This window comes from Gadus morhua, chromosome 23 (assembly GCF_902167405.1).
Source record: "Gadus morhua chromosome 23, gadMor3.0, whole genome shotgun sequence".
Classification (NCBI taxonomy): domain Eukaryota; kingdom Metazoa; phylum Chordata; class Actinopteri; order Gadiformes; family Gadidae; genus Gadus; species Gadus morhua.
In genome coordinates this window covers 16,213,663-16,232,167 of record NC_044070.1, presented here as the reverse complement: position 1 = coordinate 16,232,167, position 18,505 = coordinate 16,213,663, and the positions used below count along the sequence as shown (strand labels likewise).

Genomic DNA, 18,505 nt, shown 5'->3' with positions numbered 1-18,505 from the left:
CCCCTATATGCATCGCAATATCCCATATAAGTCTCCCGTTATTCACACTCACACATAGAACACATGAAAAGTCTCAACATTTCACAAGCAAACGATCCATCTAACTCCGGCGCTATCTATTTGTCCATCCATCATCTATCTATTACCGGTTATCATGCTGCTTGCTGCTCGATTATCCAAGCCACTGATTTCTGTTTGAAGAAAAACATAAAATAGGAAGAATCCAGGAAATCGAATTGGCTGGATGGTGGGGGGCTTTTGTTTTGACACTGTTGATTTGCTTGTACCTGGGGGAAAGAAAATCAGTTCTTAGTGAGAACCCTCGACCAGAAGAAGCACATACTTGAACGTTCTTTAACTCTAGTACTTTACTTGAGAATTTACATGCGAGAGGACTTCGGGAAAGGGTGCTGAGGAAGAAAAGTGTTTACTTGAATAAAGTGTGGAAAGTAAACTTTTTAAGCAGCAAAGGTGCGAGTGTGTGATACAGGTAGTCTCATACAGGGGATTCAGTCTGTTAATTACCAAAGGAGTGAATTCATTAAATATTGAATCTGAAAATACCCTTCAAGGCAACAGTATGCATTAGTAATGGAGAGTAAAGCATTAATGATGTATCATGTCAGTGTTGTAATATGCTAGCATATTTGATGCTTGATTTGTCAGTCTATGTGTAATACATGAGTACATTTGTATTGTTAACCCTTTGTTGTAAAGTTAAGGTTGAGAGAAGGTCACCAGTTTTATTACATATCCGATCTAACAAAATGCAATTCCCATCCTTGATATGAGCTGTGAACGATAGTTGGCAGTGCCCAGAGCGAGACGACTTAGAACCTGACGAGACCAACACCGAAAAAGAAAACAAATATATTATGTTTTCTCTTTACGGAGAATTTAGACAAAGCAATATCCGAAACTGAGGTCTCTCTCTCCTCTTTCTTGCCTCTCACCGCTAAATGTAACTTATTTGCCTAAAACGGATATGGCTCCACCGAAGCAAACAGCATTCCCAACGCCGCCCTCTCTCTTGCCAATCTGCGCACACTGAAGCACTCTCCTTCAGCTGGTCCCTGAGGAAATGAAAGCACCTGGGAATTTATGCAAAGTTTCATTGTGTTTCCAGAGCTAATATTTCCGTGGATACAGCGTATTTACACCCCTAGAGGTTGTTGTACCTGCATGCAGGGACGAAGTCAATCCTAAGGACAAAACCAAAACACTACCGCCCGCTAATGTGAGGTACTGCAGGCATAAGGCTGGCATGCAAATGTGGCAGCAATCTCTAAGTGTAACAAACCAAGGAATCCATGCTTGGACTACGCTGGGCTATGCAAATGAGGGAAATGCATAAGCAAGGCGAGGGAAATCCGACAGCCAGAATTGCCTTCATTGAGGTGGATCTAAGACTCCACACTAAGAATGCATGACTTCAAATGAATGACGTGCAGCAAAACAGCAGTTAAAGCTGCTCTAGTTGAGATTTGGGAGTTGTAATAAGAGAGAGCAGAAAACAGCAGAAAACAGCAGCTCTTCCCCCCCCGCTACTTCTCTCCGACCATGAAGGAGTGTTGCATTCGTAAAACGGTAACGCCATTTGCCCCAATGTGATTGAGAGGCGAGATGGATTTTCGCACAGGCAACCAGAACACATATTCTCAAATTATAGCTCTTACCGACAGCGGCTTTTAGTCCTACAATATGAGCAGCATATGAGTGTTATTAAAGTGTGAGTCAAGGCAAATGGTTCATGTGTTCAGGTCACCCATGTCACGTACATGAACAAAGACTGCCTTTGTCCACACATCGTCTTTTTACAAACAAGCCTAATGGGTATATTCTAAAGCAGCGAATGAATAAATTATCAAATAATAAAACACTTGACCAAATGCGGGGCGTTTATCTGACAGAGTCCTATTCCGTATTCCCTAACAAATCCGTATTTTTGACACGCTCCAGGTCAGTGCCTCTTTGAGTTACTGCCGGGAGAATCTGCTTGTATTAACGAGGTGAGGGACTATTCAGGAAGTCGATACACTACACCACCCAACGGGAGCGGCATGAAGTGTTCAAGAGAGGGTGCGGTTGTCTTATATACAGGTCATTTGGATTCGGCTTGATGGTGTTGGACAACGCAGGTGGTTGGACAATAGTTAGGGTTAGGCTTCAATTGATGCAGTGCATTCTGGGTTGTATATGATCAGATCTGTCTGGATATAATGAAATCAATACAATTCAATTATTTATAAGTGAAATATAATGTAATATCCATGTGAAATATTGCAAACAATGCATTTAGATATTCAATCCTTTTTTCACTGTGAATAAGTTTGCTATAACAGGGTCTCTGTTACATCTGAATGTATTCTATGAGGATATCTCCTATATAGATGTGCGCGCCTGCGTGTGCACGTGCACGTGCACGTGCGTGTAGCGGCTGTTTAAATCTGAGCCTTCTTGTATGGCCGAGTGAACAGGCAGAGATGACACAGCACAAACTTCTCCTGGGTCTCCCGGGTAAGCTTTTCCACTCTACAAGACACACACACACGCACACACACACCCCCCCACACCCCCACAAACGCGCACATCTTTATTTTCTCTTCTTTTTCTACAGTAAACATAACATTTGTTTCTCAAATTGGAATTTGAGAAACATTAGGAGACATTCTCTATTCGGGTGGGTCTTAATGTTGTCCTGGACCAAACCATTTGGCAACACACAGGGGGGACGCAGCAGAGATTCACTCAAGCTGTTCCTAAGCTTGGTGGCTGTGGAACACAGATGTTTTAGGAAAATACATTACAGAGGAAATATGTGGAGGATTGATTATGGGGGATAAGAGCAACAGGAGGGCTCTGTGACTTGTTTTAATGTCATCCATGTCTGCCACATCGAGGGAAAGGGTCTCACCAATAAAAAAAAACACCAGCCGTGATCTCTCACTTTTGGCTGATGACGTGCTAACGATGTCAATAAATGCCATTCTTTTTTTACGTGCGACAGCGCAAACATTGAGAAGGTCACCATTTAAATGTCCCATTTCGACTGATATGCTAAACTGAGCTGCTATCGATCTGCTTCTCGCCGCCTGCCATGCAGAAGCGCCGGTCACCCTGCATCCTGATGATATATGCCGGCAATGTGTGTGCGTGCACGTGCGTGCGTGCGTGCACGTGCGTGCGTGCGTGCACGTGCGTGCGCGACAGAGCATCCTGCCCCCTGGCAAAAGCTATTGGCAGAGCACACTAATATAATGACTACATAAATGAATGTAGTTTTCACACTGACAACTAGGGGAAGTGAAAGTTCAAGCAAACTACCCAACGGTTCTCCTTTCCTCCAAGTTTTCTTTATTTTCTCCTTCCCTTATTACCCTGGCAGCAGCCATTATCATGGTGTTCAGAGAAACGGTTCACTGTTTGCCGCCTAAACATCCATCAGCACACCTGTACATTTTCCATCTTGTCCATAAGTGTGTTGTTAGAAAATTCGAGTGCTGTGAAAAAAATAGGAAAACAAAAAACGGTCACAGACAGACAAGTTGAGAGCCAAACCTCATGGAATCAAAAACAAACACCATACCTGGTAACCCCGCTCAACTCAAAGCTTCAAGACCCCCCCAAATAACTCTTACACCTCATTGACAGCCGAATCAGTGTGAGCAGCACATGCTGAGCCCAGATTTAAACCAAGGCCCCGAGGCCACAGTTTATGAAGAGGAGTTATTTCGTTGTCATGCCCCCATAACTTCCTCCCTGGCTGCTGATGGCAGGAGGATTCACACCGACAGCACTCTGATCTCTTCAGTCTCCCCGATCGCGTATCCCCTGCCAGGTAAGTCATAGCAGCAATCATGTTTTTTAACGATTACACAGGTCTGCGCCCATGGCAAGAAAGACCGCGTGGGGGTCGGCGGAGATGTTTGTCCTAACCGTTCACTTGAGAGTGATAAAGAAAGAGAAAGAGTAAGGAAGAGGGGGGGAGGTGGGGGGAAGAGGACGACAGAACTGAAACAAACCACAAAAAAACACGGTACAATTCGAAGTACAAAACAAGGTATTGTGTGTCCTTGGGCAAGGCACTTAGCACCTCTGCCTGTCGAAGGTTAATTTAGAGTGAAAGTCACTTGTGTTAATAAGCCCCCCCCCCCCCAGGGTGAAGACCAGTGTGTGGCCTAGCAAAGCTGAAAATCACACTTTTTTGGTTTCCATTTCTCGATGTCATGTATAAAACTCTGCAAAGTTGCGATTTGTAAGTGCCAATATGCACTTATATATAGAAGATTTGTGATTTTCTCAACTACTTTCACATTTGCTTTGGGAAGGGGGGAGGGGGGGATATATTACTTTCTGCACTGCCTTCGAAAGCAAACGAAAAACAAAAAAATTGGAACATTGATAAATCATTTAATAAGCTTTTCAAATGGGATTTGGAATTGTTTTATTCAGGAATATGTAGAATGATATTGCCTGCGCTAGTACACACACACACACACACACACACACACACACGTTTCATCACTTCAAGATGAGCTGAAGTGGCAGCTTGTGGAATCAGACGGCACCTTTTTCAATGCCGAGTGCAATTCTGGAAGGAGGTTGAAACGCTGAACCTAGTGGTAACTATATAATCCACTTGTACAGGTAGGGGTTGTCATAGTGTAACCCCTTTGACATACTGGAGGCTTTGAGTAGTGTGCGTCATTATGTGTGCATGCAGCTAAGTCCTGCCATTTACAAATGCTTTCTCTATTCCTAAATGTACTTCTGTACGCCCATCCTTAAATGCGCACACACACACACACACACACGCACACCTACACACACACCATCCATCCATCCACACATATATTCATACATACAATAAGAAGGAATGAAGACTAACTATAAGGAGAACTGCACGTGAACAAACTCAAACACAGACACACACACTTAAAACACACATCTAGAACAGACTTTAAACATCTGCTGGGTTTTTTGTTCCCACTCAGCATGACAAAAATGAAGGAAGAAAAGTAATAGCCATCTTTTTTTCATGTGCCTCTCAACAATACATGAAAGAGGGACGCAACAGCAGCGAACAGTAAGAGGGGAAATTACAAGTGGTGGTCCCTGGAGAGGGGTGGGGGTGGGGGTGTGTGTGTGTGTGTGTGTGTGTGTGTGTGTGTGTGTGTGTGTGTGTGTGTGTGTGTGTGTGTGTGTGTGTGTGTGTGTGTGTGTGTGTGTGTGTGTGTGTGTGTGTGTGTGTCAGCTTCACATGGTCTCGGTGTCTAGCTTGTTGACAACACACATGCACACACACGCACACATACACAGTGGCAGGTCAGGGAGACAGCTGAAAGGTGCCTGTGGAAACAGAGCGGAGAAGACAGGGAGACAGAAATGGTAAGACAGCCCTATGAAAGTATTTGAATGTTAATGAAATCTTCATGTATGAAAGATAAAACTTTGAGGTGAAAGGAAGCAGAACTATACAGAAGGGTTTATTGATTTGAAGAGCGTAGAAGGCTGCTCTTTCTTTCCACAGATAAAGTTTGCACGCTATGCCTGTATAACCCTCTATTTATAATGAAAACCCCCTATCTTTGTTACTTACTGTTACACTTTTAGAAAACTCCAAGGGTGAATACTTTACAAAAACACACACTCACACTCTTTATCTCTCACCCACACACACAGAACCATACATACATACACGCACAACGACACACACACACAACCATACATACACACACACACACACACACACACCACATTCTCTTTATCTCTCACCCCCACAAACACAAAAAAAACACACACACACAGCTCCGCGATCCAGAACGCTGAGCTCACTCAAGCATGGCCCAAAGAAATTCTCCACCTCCTCCCTTCTCCTTCGACACCGACCCACGCTTTTCTGCTTACAGTGCAGACCCCCCAGCCTTCCCCGAGCCTACCTACTCCCGTGCACCACTGGCCCTCCATCACCTCCCTCCCCTACCTCACAACTCCCCTCACTACCCCCAGCGTTCGTACCAGCCTAGCGATGCTCTGTGGCCCTTGTGTATCAACCGCAGACCACTCGCTGCCCCATGCGCTTCCCTCTCCTCACCAGAGTGGCAATAGACGCTCGAAATTGCTTTAATTGTCTCCCAACACTGCTTCCACCACTGGCTGTAGGCTAAGGCTGGCCAACCTGGGTGAATGTATTGGGTAATAAATAAATGCAGCGCGCGCGCACACACACACACACACACACACAATGGTGGAAGTTCTACTCACACAACTATGCAATGCCTTAAGGTGAAATGCGTGTGTGCGTCACAACCTTGTCTTATCCAACTTGATAGATAAGGGCCAGGAAGTGATGTGAAGATGAACTGGATGCCGCGAAGGCTGCTGCTGTCGTACTCCGAAGGGTCGACCTGGATCAATTTCCTGTGGCGGAACAGGAAGGTTGAGGCCAAAGGTCAATAACCACTTTCTGAATCACAACATCCTGTATGGTCACTTAGAGTTGCTTGACTGCAGCTCAAGTAAGCAAAGTTCATTAAAAAAAACACTCTTAGAGCAGGGTGATTAATCGATATCTGCAGCTTCAGTTGTCCATCACTATCCCTTCTGAATAATGTGCTTTTAAAAAGGGGTTCATTTGCCAATTTGTCAAGACATCCACATTTCTTATTGGATTTGGAAGATTAAGCGAAAATAAAGCATTGCAGTAGAGCCCTAAAGTGTATATGTAGAAAAGTGTACTTTTTGCATAGAAGAAAAACTGAAAATGACCATGGGCAAAGTTCCCTAATACAACTCTGTCGCACTGCTGGCTGTTCTCCTGCTGAACCCCTGGTCAGGGCCCTCTGGCTTGGATTAAGTGTACTGCGTCTCTGTCCCGGCAGGAGAGACTGCGGCGACGGCGGCCATGTTGTTGATTTATCGACGCCCTGTCCTCGTTCGGTTCGGTGTGTAATGCCGGGCCAGGCCAGCCATTTACTCTGCTAGATAGCTAGAGTTGCCTATACAAAAACGCTCCCCTCCTCGTTCTCAGATCTCATTGAGCTGCCTCTTCACTGATGTATGAGTATTTTGTTCTTCTCTTTTTTACCTTCAACTGAACTTAATTGCCTATGTGGGGCTGTCGGTTATCAAAGTGCAGTCAATCTGATTTTGACTTTTCTCTGCCATCTCAAATTATAAATAATGCGACATTGGTGAGTATGTAAAGCCAACCTGTAAAAACAACTTGTTTAAAATGACAGACTGAGGGGAGGGGAGGAAAGGGAGGGAGAATGGGTTGGAGGGAGGGAGGATGGGTGGGAAGGAGGGAGGGAGGGAGGGAGGGAGGATGTTAAGAATTGAGGGATGGAAAAAACAAAAACAAAAAGGGCCAACAACTTAGAATGGAGAAAGTTTGGGAGATTGTTGTACTTTTTTATGAACACTATGCAAAACTAAGAGGTTTTTTTCCTCAGTCAATGGGAGATGGAGAGCAATCCAAGAGTTTGCACGTTTGAGTCTCGTCTGTGTTTTAATTGGCATCTCATGAACAGCAAGAGGAATCTGAGATGGATGCAGATTCGTCAGGCAACTATAATATTCAAATGATCTCTCTGAATGGATTCAAACCAAAAGGAAAAACGTCTTGATGACAACCTTGAAAGAAGTGGAAAAACATGCAGATAGAGCCTTGGGAATTTGGAGGGTGATGACGAGTGATGAGGTTGATGGTGATGTGGAGTTGAGTGAGTTATTAAAAGATGTTAGCAGCAATAATGCATAATGATATAGGAAGGTGAGAGAATCATGAAAAAGAAGACATGTATCCATACAGGCAGCAAAGAAAGCTAGGTCAAAGTCGATTTAGAGCGAGAGAGAGAGAGAGAAAAATGGAGGGATAAAGATAATGTGTGTGAGAGGGGGATGGAGTAAGAGAGAAAGAGTTGAAGCGATAGACAGATAAAGCATTCAGCCAGTGTGGCCTCGAAAAAAACAATGAAGAATGCACTCCTGCCTGAATTTATTCATAGGTGTATTTATAATGCATACGCAAAATAATCGATGACTTCCTGTGCATATGAATGGTCTGTGAACGTGCATTAGCACATGCTATGCATAGGCGTGCAAAGGAAAATATGTGCGCGTGCGTGAATTTGACTGTGTATTTGTATGCGAGTGTGTGTTCATGTGCCCGCAGTACATTTCGTGCGCACACCCCTCCGCTGTGCAGCCTATCGGGCAGAGGGACAGCTGCTGATTGATGGGGGAGCGTTTGTCTTAACGAGCCTCCGGAGCAGATTCACCTTGAGAAAGATTTGCTTTCTCGCTTCAACGTTGCAGGATCACCCTTCTCAGACGACAGCGTCATTTCAGACCTGACTGTGTGCATGTTTGTGCATGTCAGTCTCTTCAATTGTGATTTTTATTCCGATGTCCCGTTTGTGAATATATTCTTCGTTTTCTGTGTGCTTGTGACTGTATCAGAGAGCGAGAGCGAGAGCGAGAGCGATAGCGAGAGCGAGAAAAATAAAACGGAGGAAAAAAAAAGAGAAATACAATTTAGTAAATTAAGCCTGTAGAGTAAATTAGAGCATGGGGCAATCATATTTCTAATACAAACCGCTATGGAAACATGTTTTCCGTTGTGCATTGAAATTAGTCAAAATCAACTAGGACACTTGAGGTAAGTGGCACAATATCTTAACTTGTTTTACATTCCTAATAACTTAGGCTACTTGAAAATAAGTAAAATTTAACTGATAGTTGGTTTTTTTATACAAAAAAGCGCCAAATAACGTTTTCTTTCACAATTTACTATGCTTAGCATTGATGAACACTTGTACTACAACGATAACCGAGCATTTCGGTAGGAGAATATACCTATTCAAATCACAACCTCTAGGTGTCCTCATAACAAACTGTGGGTATTTTGTTTCACTTCAGGATCGCTCTCTGCGGGAGGACCGTGCAGTCTTGTTGGTTGTTTACAAAACGGACCAGGAACTAATGACTAAAGTCTCCTCCATTCTTTAAATTTACTGTCAATCTACACAATATACGGTATTGCGGTGGAAACCAACCTCATTGGGTGTCTACGGTGTACATTTCCTCTCAGTAAGGACTCTTTTTCCACGTCCTCAGACTTATCTTTCGAGCCAAAAGTACGTAGCGGTCGATGTTTCGGATGACAGCCCACTTTTTGCAGTTGTCAAATCAGATCGCATGTGCCAAGAGAGAAGGCGTGATGAGCGTTCACTGATGCCATCTCCTCTCTGATAGTTCTTCAGACCGGGGAATGCGTGTTCCTGACGGTTTTTAAACAGTAGGTCTTGTGTCTGTCAGATCACCAGTCAACGTCCACTCGTAAGCCAGCATTGTGTAAGATAAAGAAACAGGTGAGATCGTCACTAATATCCATTTGTTTTAATAACATTACACAACAGGGACCCGAGGTTTTAATAACCAATGGTTTCAGCTATTTCTTTTTGCTTTTGCAGTGGTGCTTTGGGTCATCCTCGGGGTTGAACCGTCGCTCGGCTCACAAGTTAACCTTATTGGCATTGTGTAAACACTGAAGACCTTTGGTATTGTTCTTCAGGTCTGATGCCGGCTCTCTTGTTCGTCTGCGAGACGTTCGATATGCAATACCTGTGGCTGCTTGGAAACACTCGGTTGTATTCTGACCTGTGATGACCTGACCTGAACCTCTGCACATCCAATGCATTACATTGTATTGCAAGCAGATATCCCACCCATTTTGTGAACGCATTTGCAATATAACGTAATACTAGTGGCTTTGACTCAGTAGGAGTCAAAACTATTCAATCAGTATGGAAACAGGCTTGTATTACTTATTCACAGCACTATCATGCTGGCATGCCTCTATCGGAAGAATGATTGACAACCAACAGTGTTGGATGTCAAGAACGCTCAGGCAAACAATCTTATGGGGATTGGGGACTGTGACACATTTAAATGCATAGGCAGCTTTATTTTATAAAAAGCAATAAACTGTTCATCAAAGCTTTCCAGTGGGTACAGATAAATTAGGTATACAAGTTACTATGCCTACATTTAGACATAAATTGTATGAAAAGGGAAATATTAGGTATTATGGGCTATACAGCACCAACAAAAATCAGACTAAATTAAAAGGCACAAATTTAATTAAACCTTAATTAGGCACATTTTTGCTAATTTACCCCGCCAGTGTGCTCAATGAGATAAGTCATTCTCGGTGGAACATATAATCTTAACAAAATAATTCATAGATAAAACCCCTCGTCTATTGCCAATATTTAATACATTACTGCAGTTTTACTTTTTTCTTTTGGCAAATTAATTTGATTAACATTTCAGTCTCAACACAAAAATTATTAAAACAATAAGTTTCAAAAAACATCACCAGTAAGTGTTGCAAAGCACCATTTGAGAGTGAGTTTTGTCTATCGCAGTTTCCATTCCATTCTCCACTAATAGTACCAAGATAAGATAGTTTGGAGTCAACTTCCTGCCACCACCGAAATAAAAGGTAGAATAAGGAATAGAACGGGGACTAAGAGGGGACCAAGAATAATTGAAAACATTGGGTTTTCGTTTTGTATGAGGGCCTCCAACTGCAATGCTCTACCCTTGTTTAGCTTCATTATTTCTAGATGTGTTTAATAATATCAAATCAATTGTGAAATTGCTGCCTTTAGAAATCTCCATTCAACATTCTGCGTGTACAATAAATCCATTACATCATTACAGAAAAGAAGGCACGGGTAGATGGATTCAATAAATACACAAATGCGGTGAAAAGAGGAAAAGAAAGTAAGGTTAATGGCTTCTCTACTTTTGCTGTGTTCCAGTTGAGTAAGCGCTGCTCAGTGTAAGGTGGTGGAGGGCTTCGGTGGATGCCAGTCATGGACGAGCAGTTGACACCTTTGGACTGCCTGCTGCCCTCAGGTATCATGCACCAGAAAACACACAACTGACTACAAGTGTGCGCACACACACACAAAAAATCCAGACACATGCATGCTTGAGTTGAATAAAGCACACAAACACACAAGAAATAAAACATGCACAAACACACAAAGAAAACAACCACACAAAAACACACAAACACACACTGAGGTTGAAAAACTGTGGTACAAAAGGAACTGTGGAACCTTGTGTCTATCAAGCCAGACACAAGGTACCAGAGTTCCCTTCGGCAAGAGTCTCATTACTGTCAATCTGCCTCTCATAGGCTTCCTTCTCTGACAATCACAAAGACTCTTTGGGGGATGAACAAACAATCCACTGTCATAATTACAACCATGAGAATGCGTGCTCAAGTCGTGGACAAACTGATCAGGCACAGGCACACTCATACCAGACAGACCGTCTGAAGGACTTGTGCTTTACGAGACTCGATCATATCATTAGCGAGTGATGAAACATGTGCACAGTCTGCTGTAAGTTGCACATGTAACACTTGAAGTTGAATATAATTGACCAGAACTAATTTATCCCACTGAAAGACACAAAGTGAATATCTTGTCTAATTTTAAACAAAGCCACCCAGGAGTGCTTTTTTTCATTTTTTCATTTCAGTGCTCCGGGTAGGAAGCCATGTTCATAACCTAACTTCCCCAAATGGCGCTGGTACGTCTTACAGTGTCTGAAACAGTAGCAGAGAACGTCACAGCAGCCGGCTGGCCTCCGTTGGGAAGATGGCGGCTGTCGGACACACGCGCGCAGTTCTTTCTCGCTCTGTCGGCCACTAAGCTCCCCGTATAGATCTTTCAAATAAAGCGGGAAAGAAACCCAGAGAACGACAGAGAGAATGTCTTCTTGTGTTTGTTCATCCCCGCTCAAGCTGTCCCTCGCCCACCGCCTATTGCCTCCCCTCCTGGGTTCTGTGCTTTTGCTTCTTTTCGTCTGGCATCCTTCCCCTGCTCCACGCCTTACCTTGTCCCCTTGCTCGCTTTTGATTCCCGCCGTAGCACTGGAGTGTGTCAAATTGCTGTAATCAACTGGCTGAAGGCGAAGAACAACAATGTAAGAGAGTTTGTGTGTGCGTGTATTTGTCTGTTGACATGATTTTAAGTGTGTGTATCCATGTCCGTGCCTGGGTCTTAGTGTTTTCACACTGGATTCTCCATTATTACTGGATCGATGCATTTGCTACCGGATGTTTCTACACGCATGCGTCAGGGGTTACGCAAGCTTTACACACAGTACACGCACCCACAAAATAAAGGAGAAAAGCCAATCAATTATAAGGACCAAAATCAGCAAGGAAGCCCATCCCAGGAGAATTCATCAGGATTCAACAGTCGAACAAATTATCGGCTTCTTAAGGCCACGCTCACTCGAGGCCTCCGAGTGCACGTCTGAAGTGCGTGAAGAGCGAAGACCATGTTCTTTTGGTTCACCACGGTTGCATGGTTACCGTAGAGAATTAATGAAGCTGCTGCTGATACGGTCGTGTCAATGCACTGCTTTAAGGTGCCCCGACAGCCGATGTCGCCTCGTGATTGCCTGGAGACGTCAAACCTAGGATTTGGTGTCAACTCTAGGGTGCGAGTTTGTCAAATCTTGGCTCTTGTGCCTTCGTGTGTACAAGCAAATTGAATACGACATTGCTGCCCCTGGGAATCAGAATACTACATGTTTCCATTCAATCGTGCTGGGCATTTTTATCAGAGAGATATAATTAGCATACCTTCGGCGAGTGTATGTTTGTGTGTCCCTGTCTTTTCTGTTTTTGTACCCTTCATCCCTTTTAGATGCCTCAGAAGGTGAAGTCTCCTGCGACAGTATGCCCGAAACGTGCAGGCGTGTGCGCATTTCTCCTTCAAGTGTCACGGCTGGCTGAGCTAGCCTCTTTCTTACCTTACTCTTACTCCCGCTACACCTTTTAGCCAATTAAAAGACAAGGCGTGCAAATCTGGCCCTCCCCGTCCTATCCTTCTCCTACTCCTCCTACTCCTCCTCCTCCACGTTTTCTCCCCTCTTGCCGTTCGCCCGCCCTCCCCTCTTCCTCCATCCTGGTTGACTCTTCTGCCTGAAATGACCTTGTCTTGCGATATGGACTTTCCATAAATTTATGTTTCTCCCTTTTGACGCCATCAATGTGACACTGCTGTTAGTCGTGCTGACAAACCGAATAGGATAAAGTCATTTCCACACCGTCTCCTGGCTGGCTTAGCTGCTCGAAAGATGCATCTGCTAGGCATAAAGGGCGTCGCAGAGCAGCGGACAAGGTGAAGTAGCTGCTAATAGGCCCGGAACCGCCACAGTTAAAGCGATAAATGCATCTGAAGCTATTATACAGAGGGTGTTCCAGAATACCTTGTCGTGTAGGAAAATAATTGGCCCCTTTCTAAGTGTCCAACTTGTCAGGTTGATGTGCTTTTCACTTGTCTGCCACAAAAGCGGGCATGTCAGATTGATCCTTCAACCTCAGGAACGCTTTTGGGCTCTAAATGGGGAATGACTATGGAAAGGTCATTCCGACAACTGGAATACTGGGAAAGGACAACTCAGAACAAGGAGTCCTTGGAACTGAGTCCGAGGAAGCCTGTCTATGTGGAAGTGTGAGGAAAATAATGGTGCCTCATCGATGGCATGATTACGTAGAAAGCATCAATTAAAAGACTAGAGGATTGTGGAGGTTATTTTAGGATGCAATAAGGGTATTTTTGGTCAGTTGATTGACATTTTGATTCCATTGTTCCACCCACTTCAGAAAGCCTGTAGCCACCTGGCTGACAACAATTATGTCACAAGTAGATATGTAGCAGAACCTGCATGGTTAATGTTGGCCAATATTTAGAATACTGTTGATTTAAGTTATTTAAATTAGGATTTGTGTTATGTAGAGAAGGGGTGAGCTATTTGTTGACTTATTTGTGTTCCCCTGAATCTTTGCGAACTTATTTTTGGCAGATCGTTTTCAAATTAGTGATATAACCATTGTTTCATGGTAACTTCCAAGTTAGGTCAGCTAGAAATTGGTATGTCCAGTCACATGTTTTTATGGTCCTGTACACATGGGAGGGGTATAATGCAAATTATTTTGTTTTACATGGGAAATAAAAGTAAAATGCCTTTTCTGTAGATGCGAAAAAAAGCCAGTCTGACTTTTACAGTCATATGGGGTTTTCACGGTTCCAATGCCTGAAGCTGAAACGTATGAAAAGACGAAGCCTGCACCTTTCTGGAAGATGACGTATTAGTACCTCAGAGTCTAGCAAGAAATCATTTCCATTAGTCCTCGAACGGAAGCCATTGTAAAAAAAATATCAGTACTTGAATCACTTATGACAAGCCTATTATGAAAAATTCACATGTAGCATATTAGCCCATTAAGCCTTGAATATCATTAAATTCCTTCAAAGTCCATTCATTTATGCTGCTTAAAGGTGCAGGGTGTAACATTTTGTAGCAATTAGCTGAGAGGTTCCAACTCTAAAAGTGTATGCAACTTCTAATGGAATCCTTGGTAATGGACAATCGATGCTGTTAATGTTAGGTTTTGCAAGTAACCCATTGTTACGCATCAGACCTACCGCACACGTTATTTATCTGGGTAGACAGCCCGTAATCTAATGTCTATCCCCACATGGTGTGTCAAACTTGAAGTATGTTCCTAAACTTGAGGAACATAATTAGGTGCGAGGTACTCACCGCAGGTCCACAGCCACCGTATTCGAACAGCTCCCTCCTTGACAGGCCGCACCGTCACCTTGCCTCCAGGTGACCAGCCCGCGCTTTGAATCCCGTCTTTCAGTCTCCCTGTGTATTTACAAAAAAAAATGTTTGCTCATGGAAGTGTCTTGAACAAAACCGTGTGTTCTCCGTGTTAATCCAACAAACTCAGAAGCTGTGTTCGAAATCGTTCCCTATTCACTCACTCACTTCCCTATATAGTGTTTATGATATAGTGCACTACATAGGGAACTAACAAACGAGAATTCGGACACCACGCTGCACATTTCTAATCGTCATTTGTGTCAGTAAATGCGCTGGGTATTTGTGTGACGCAGACAGATGCGCTACATCATAAACAAACCGGGCACTCGCGAGGAAAGCTGGAGGTTGTATTGATGTTGAATGTTACATTTCCTTGATCAAGGTTTTTTTATTCATTTTGAATGTTACATTTTCTATGTTAAATGCCAAATAAATGGTTGACATTTCTAAACGAAAGCCGGAGACTCCATCATTAAATGTATTCGTTTTCGCGGTTATTCACATTCTTCTCCTCCGGAAAAACACAACGCAGTGCATTATGGTATACGGGAGTAACATGTAGGGAACATCGTATGTTCACTCAAAATGTGGGTATTTCAAGTCCACTATATAGTGCATGAAATCAACACTGAGAATTCGAACACCACTACAAATTGGCAAGCACTCTATATAGTGCACTATATCCATGATAGGGAACGATGTCAAACACAGCTAGAGTCTCACCTGCAGAGAGCCATGCCCAGAGACTCTCCACTTCCTGAGACTCACCTGCCGCCTCAGCTGTTGCTATGAGATACAGTTAGCTTTTAAAAAAATAGTAATTCTCTGTTTTACCATTCTAATCTTTTCCTTTTTTCAATGCCTCCCCTCCTCCCACTCTCCGTTTCCTCTCACAGGCACTCAGAAGATCTGCCTAATAATGCTCAACCAGCCTCCGGAGAAGCACCATCTCCACGTCTTGTGGAGCAAAGGTAGGCCCACGTCCCCACCTTCGCCGAGCATCCAACCCAGACCTACATCCCATCACTCGCTCCATAACTCACCCGTCGATGTGTATGCATGTATTCAACTCTTTCTCGCACATCTCTTCCTAGAGCGCAACGGCCAGCCTTAATTAAATCATTTCCTTGGAAGTGCTGCCTGTTACCAACGGGGCCGCTAGGGTCCTGCCTCACACCGGTCGTCCCTAGGGGCCCTCCAGTCACCGCAGCGCCTCAAGAGCCTGGGTCTCTTGTAGAAAAATAATTGCTGCCAATGAATAAATGCGAGACGATTGTGCTTTTTTAATTTGGAGCCCTACCTCTAGAGAATTCGATAATGACTTGGATCAATCTCCGCCGCCATGTGTGAGAGAAAATAAATTAGACTCAAAGACACAGGAAACGGCAGAAATTAGAAAAAGAGAAAGTGTCTGGAGAAGGGAAAAGTTTGATTCCCAAACGTAGTTCCTCGTATGATGCAGAAGTGCACATCAGAGACGTCCCCGCCCTACTGTTTATTTATCGAACGTGCCGACTTGAAGGCGACAAAGCACGACAAACACAAGCCAAGTTTAATGTCTTCCATTCCAGGCACTGCATGTTGGCGGTAGGCCTACTAGTCGACTGAGCTGAACTTTTCGTCAGCCAAAGGCTAGGGAGTGGACAGGCTAGATTTAATCGAATGACAGTCAGACCAACCAAACTTAGCCGAGGAGTGACGTTAGCTGTGACTAAAGCGTCATTTTGATGGCGGATCTTTATTAGCGACACATTCCTGCCACCCTTGCTGTTAATTATATTACTAGTCCTCAGGCAGGCGGAACAAATCAGTATTACGCAACGCAAGGAAGGTTTTAAGCTGAATTCAGCTCTCCTCCCACGCAACGAATTTGTCTCGCCTAGCTTAGCCTAGTGAAGGGCTGGTCGGATGGACGCATGGTGAAGGAAAGTTCCAAGTTTCTCATGACGTGACGTTTATTTTTTACATGACTGATGTAAAATAACATTTACGCTTTACACAATCTTGAATTTTCTTTATTTTCTTTATCTTCTTTATTTTCTTTATCAATCTTTATTTTCTCGAAACGTTGTCTTTCAGGAACTGGTTCTTCAGTAAAGTAAACTTAACTTTTATTTGTTTACAGGCCAGTCTTGACCAACAGTATACCATGTTTCTGTATCCTAGCAACAGGCCTAAGCAGTCATTGCAGCATCCATGTTTACGCCTATGATCTACTCTCTAGTGACATCACATGTAAGTGAGTCTACCCAGAGGTACTATGGATAGATCGGTGCATAGGTTGGCTGGTAGTTTTATCCATCTATCATACTACTCACCTCAAAGTGAGGTAAGCAGAGGGTAGATCGTGAAATAGCTTGAAACACCTGGTGGTCAAAATAGGGGACCTTTAAGACAGTGATAAAGGGCTATTTCCATGTTGAATGCTGCGTGTAACCCCCCTTGTAGGCCATGTAAACAATCCTCCTACTCAAGGTCCACAGAGGGAACCACAAATGAGTGGATCCAACACCGGTTTATGCAGAGAAATAACAAATATCGAGTAATACAAAGAACAATACAATAGTACTATTCCAGTAGGTTGAACTAGTGCAAGTCTTACCTTAATCAATGCAACATCGCTAGCAGCAGCACTACTCTGAGATTAACGCAACTAAAGAACTAAAGACCAGCCTTGTAAGGACAAAAACAGAACTATGAAAACCGTAAAAGCAGTAGCATTTTAGTCGAATTATGACCTTACCTTTCAAAAACTCCTGGAAGTCCGTGCAGCGTTTGGCTGCTGTGTTTGGTGTGGAGAGGCCCTGCAGGTGTGTGGGATCAGCCTTAATGACAATCAGGGGGAGGAGCTATAACTGAAATTATTTACCATTGGCTAATGTGTGTTGTTTGTATGCTCAAACTAAGCAAACAGATTATTAGCACAAAATGATAATTTTTCATCTACTTCCTGAGCTTTGCCGCGTGCTCTGTGTTCAGTCTGCAATCAGCTGGTAAAAGGGACATTCTTCCATGAGTTGAAATCAAACCTTTTATTTATTCATGTTTCCAAGTCTGTCAAGACGCCTCTCAAGTCAGTAGAAAGAGCTTTCCTCTTCCCTCTCTTCCCTTCTGTCTGTTCACACGGCATCATAACGGGCCCAGAGGACATGTCTCACAAAACTATAACCTACTTGTAACAAATATTTCCCACACACATTTGATTTTTATTTATTTATTCACACAAAAACAAAAATATTACAGATGTCACGGCCCCTTTCCAGAACTTGCCAAATCGAGAACCTTTTGGAACCGTGAAATTATTTAGTATCTCACCTGTTTCTTTATTCAGACAAGATACCAGACCACAACATATATATAGTTATGCATATATTTGCTAATATAGATCTCAATATCAGGATGATATTTTTTCGAATAAATATCGCACTCCAGGTAAATAAAGCCAGTGGGTGGGCGCCGCGGTAGACGTGTCTGATGCGTGGCGCTTGTGGCGTTTGTACTGGCAACGGCGGGCGGGCGGGCGGTGGGGAGGCAACGACAAGTTTTCAATGCAATGACGTTAATTGCATTTGAGTGGCAGACCTCCGATCTCTGGCAGTTCGGGGGGTAAACACGCTAGTAGCAAGTTTACCATGGCTCACCAAGACATGGCATGCATTTTTAATGGTGTTTGCACGATAGGCAGATGTCAGGAGGGGGAAAGTGTGTGTGTGTGTGTGTGTGTGTGTGTGTGTGTGTGTGTGTGTGTGTGTGTGTGTGTGTGTGTGTGTGTGTGTTTCCTGGGGAGGAGAGTTCG

The 18,505-nt window shown here is 43.6% G+C and overlaps 1 protein-coding gene and 1 long non-coding RNA gene across 5 annotated transcripts in view; one reads left to right on the top strand and one right to left on the bottom strand.

Annotated features, from left to right (window-relative positions):
* The window catches only part of LOC115537070 (uncharacterized), a 49,074-nt gene extending 31,546 nt beyond the window's left edge, over nt 1-17,528 (bottom strand). Inside the window, exons 1-2 of the long non-coding RNA XR_003974772.1 lie at nt 17,453-17,528; nt 14,644-14,751 (exon numbers count right to left, since the gene is read on the bottom strand). This is a non-coding gene — a long non-coding RNA (uncharacterized LOC115537070). The remainder of the gene's footprint in view (nt 1-14,643; nt 14,752-17,452) is intronic.
* Nucleotides 8,937-18,505, top strand: part of tpk1 (thiamin pyrophosphokinase 1) — a 58,954-nt gene continuing 49,385 nt past the window's right edge. The window contains exons 1-4 of one of the 4 annotated variants that reach the window (XM_030348691.1): nt 9,147-9,374; nt 9,578-9,650; nt 10,833-10,929; nt 15,606-15,680. In XM_030348691.1, the coding sequence (XP_030204551.1) occupies nt 10,878-10,929; nt 15,606-15,680 (127 nt within the window). In that variant the 5' untranslated portion in view covers nt 9,147-9,374; nt 9,578-9,650; nt 10,833-10,877. Of the gene's footprint in view, nt 9,375-9,577; nt 9,651-10,832; nt 10,930-15,605; nt 15,681-18,505 lie in introns of all 4 variants that reach the window. The other 3 variants (XM_030348689.1, XM_030348688.1, XM_030348692.1) reach the window with 3 other exon arrangements.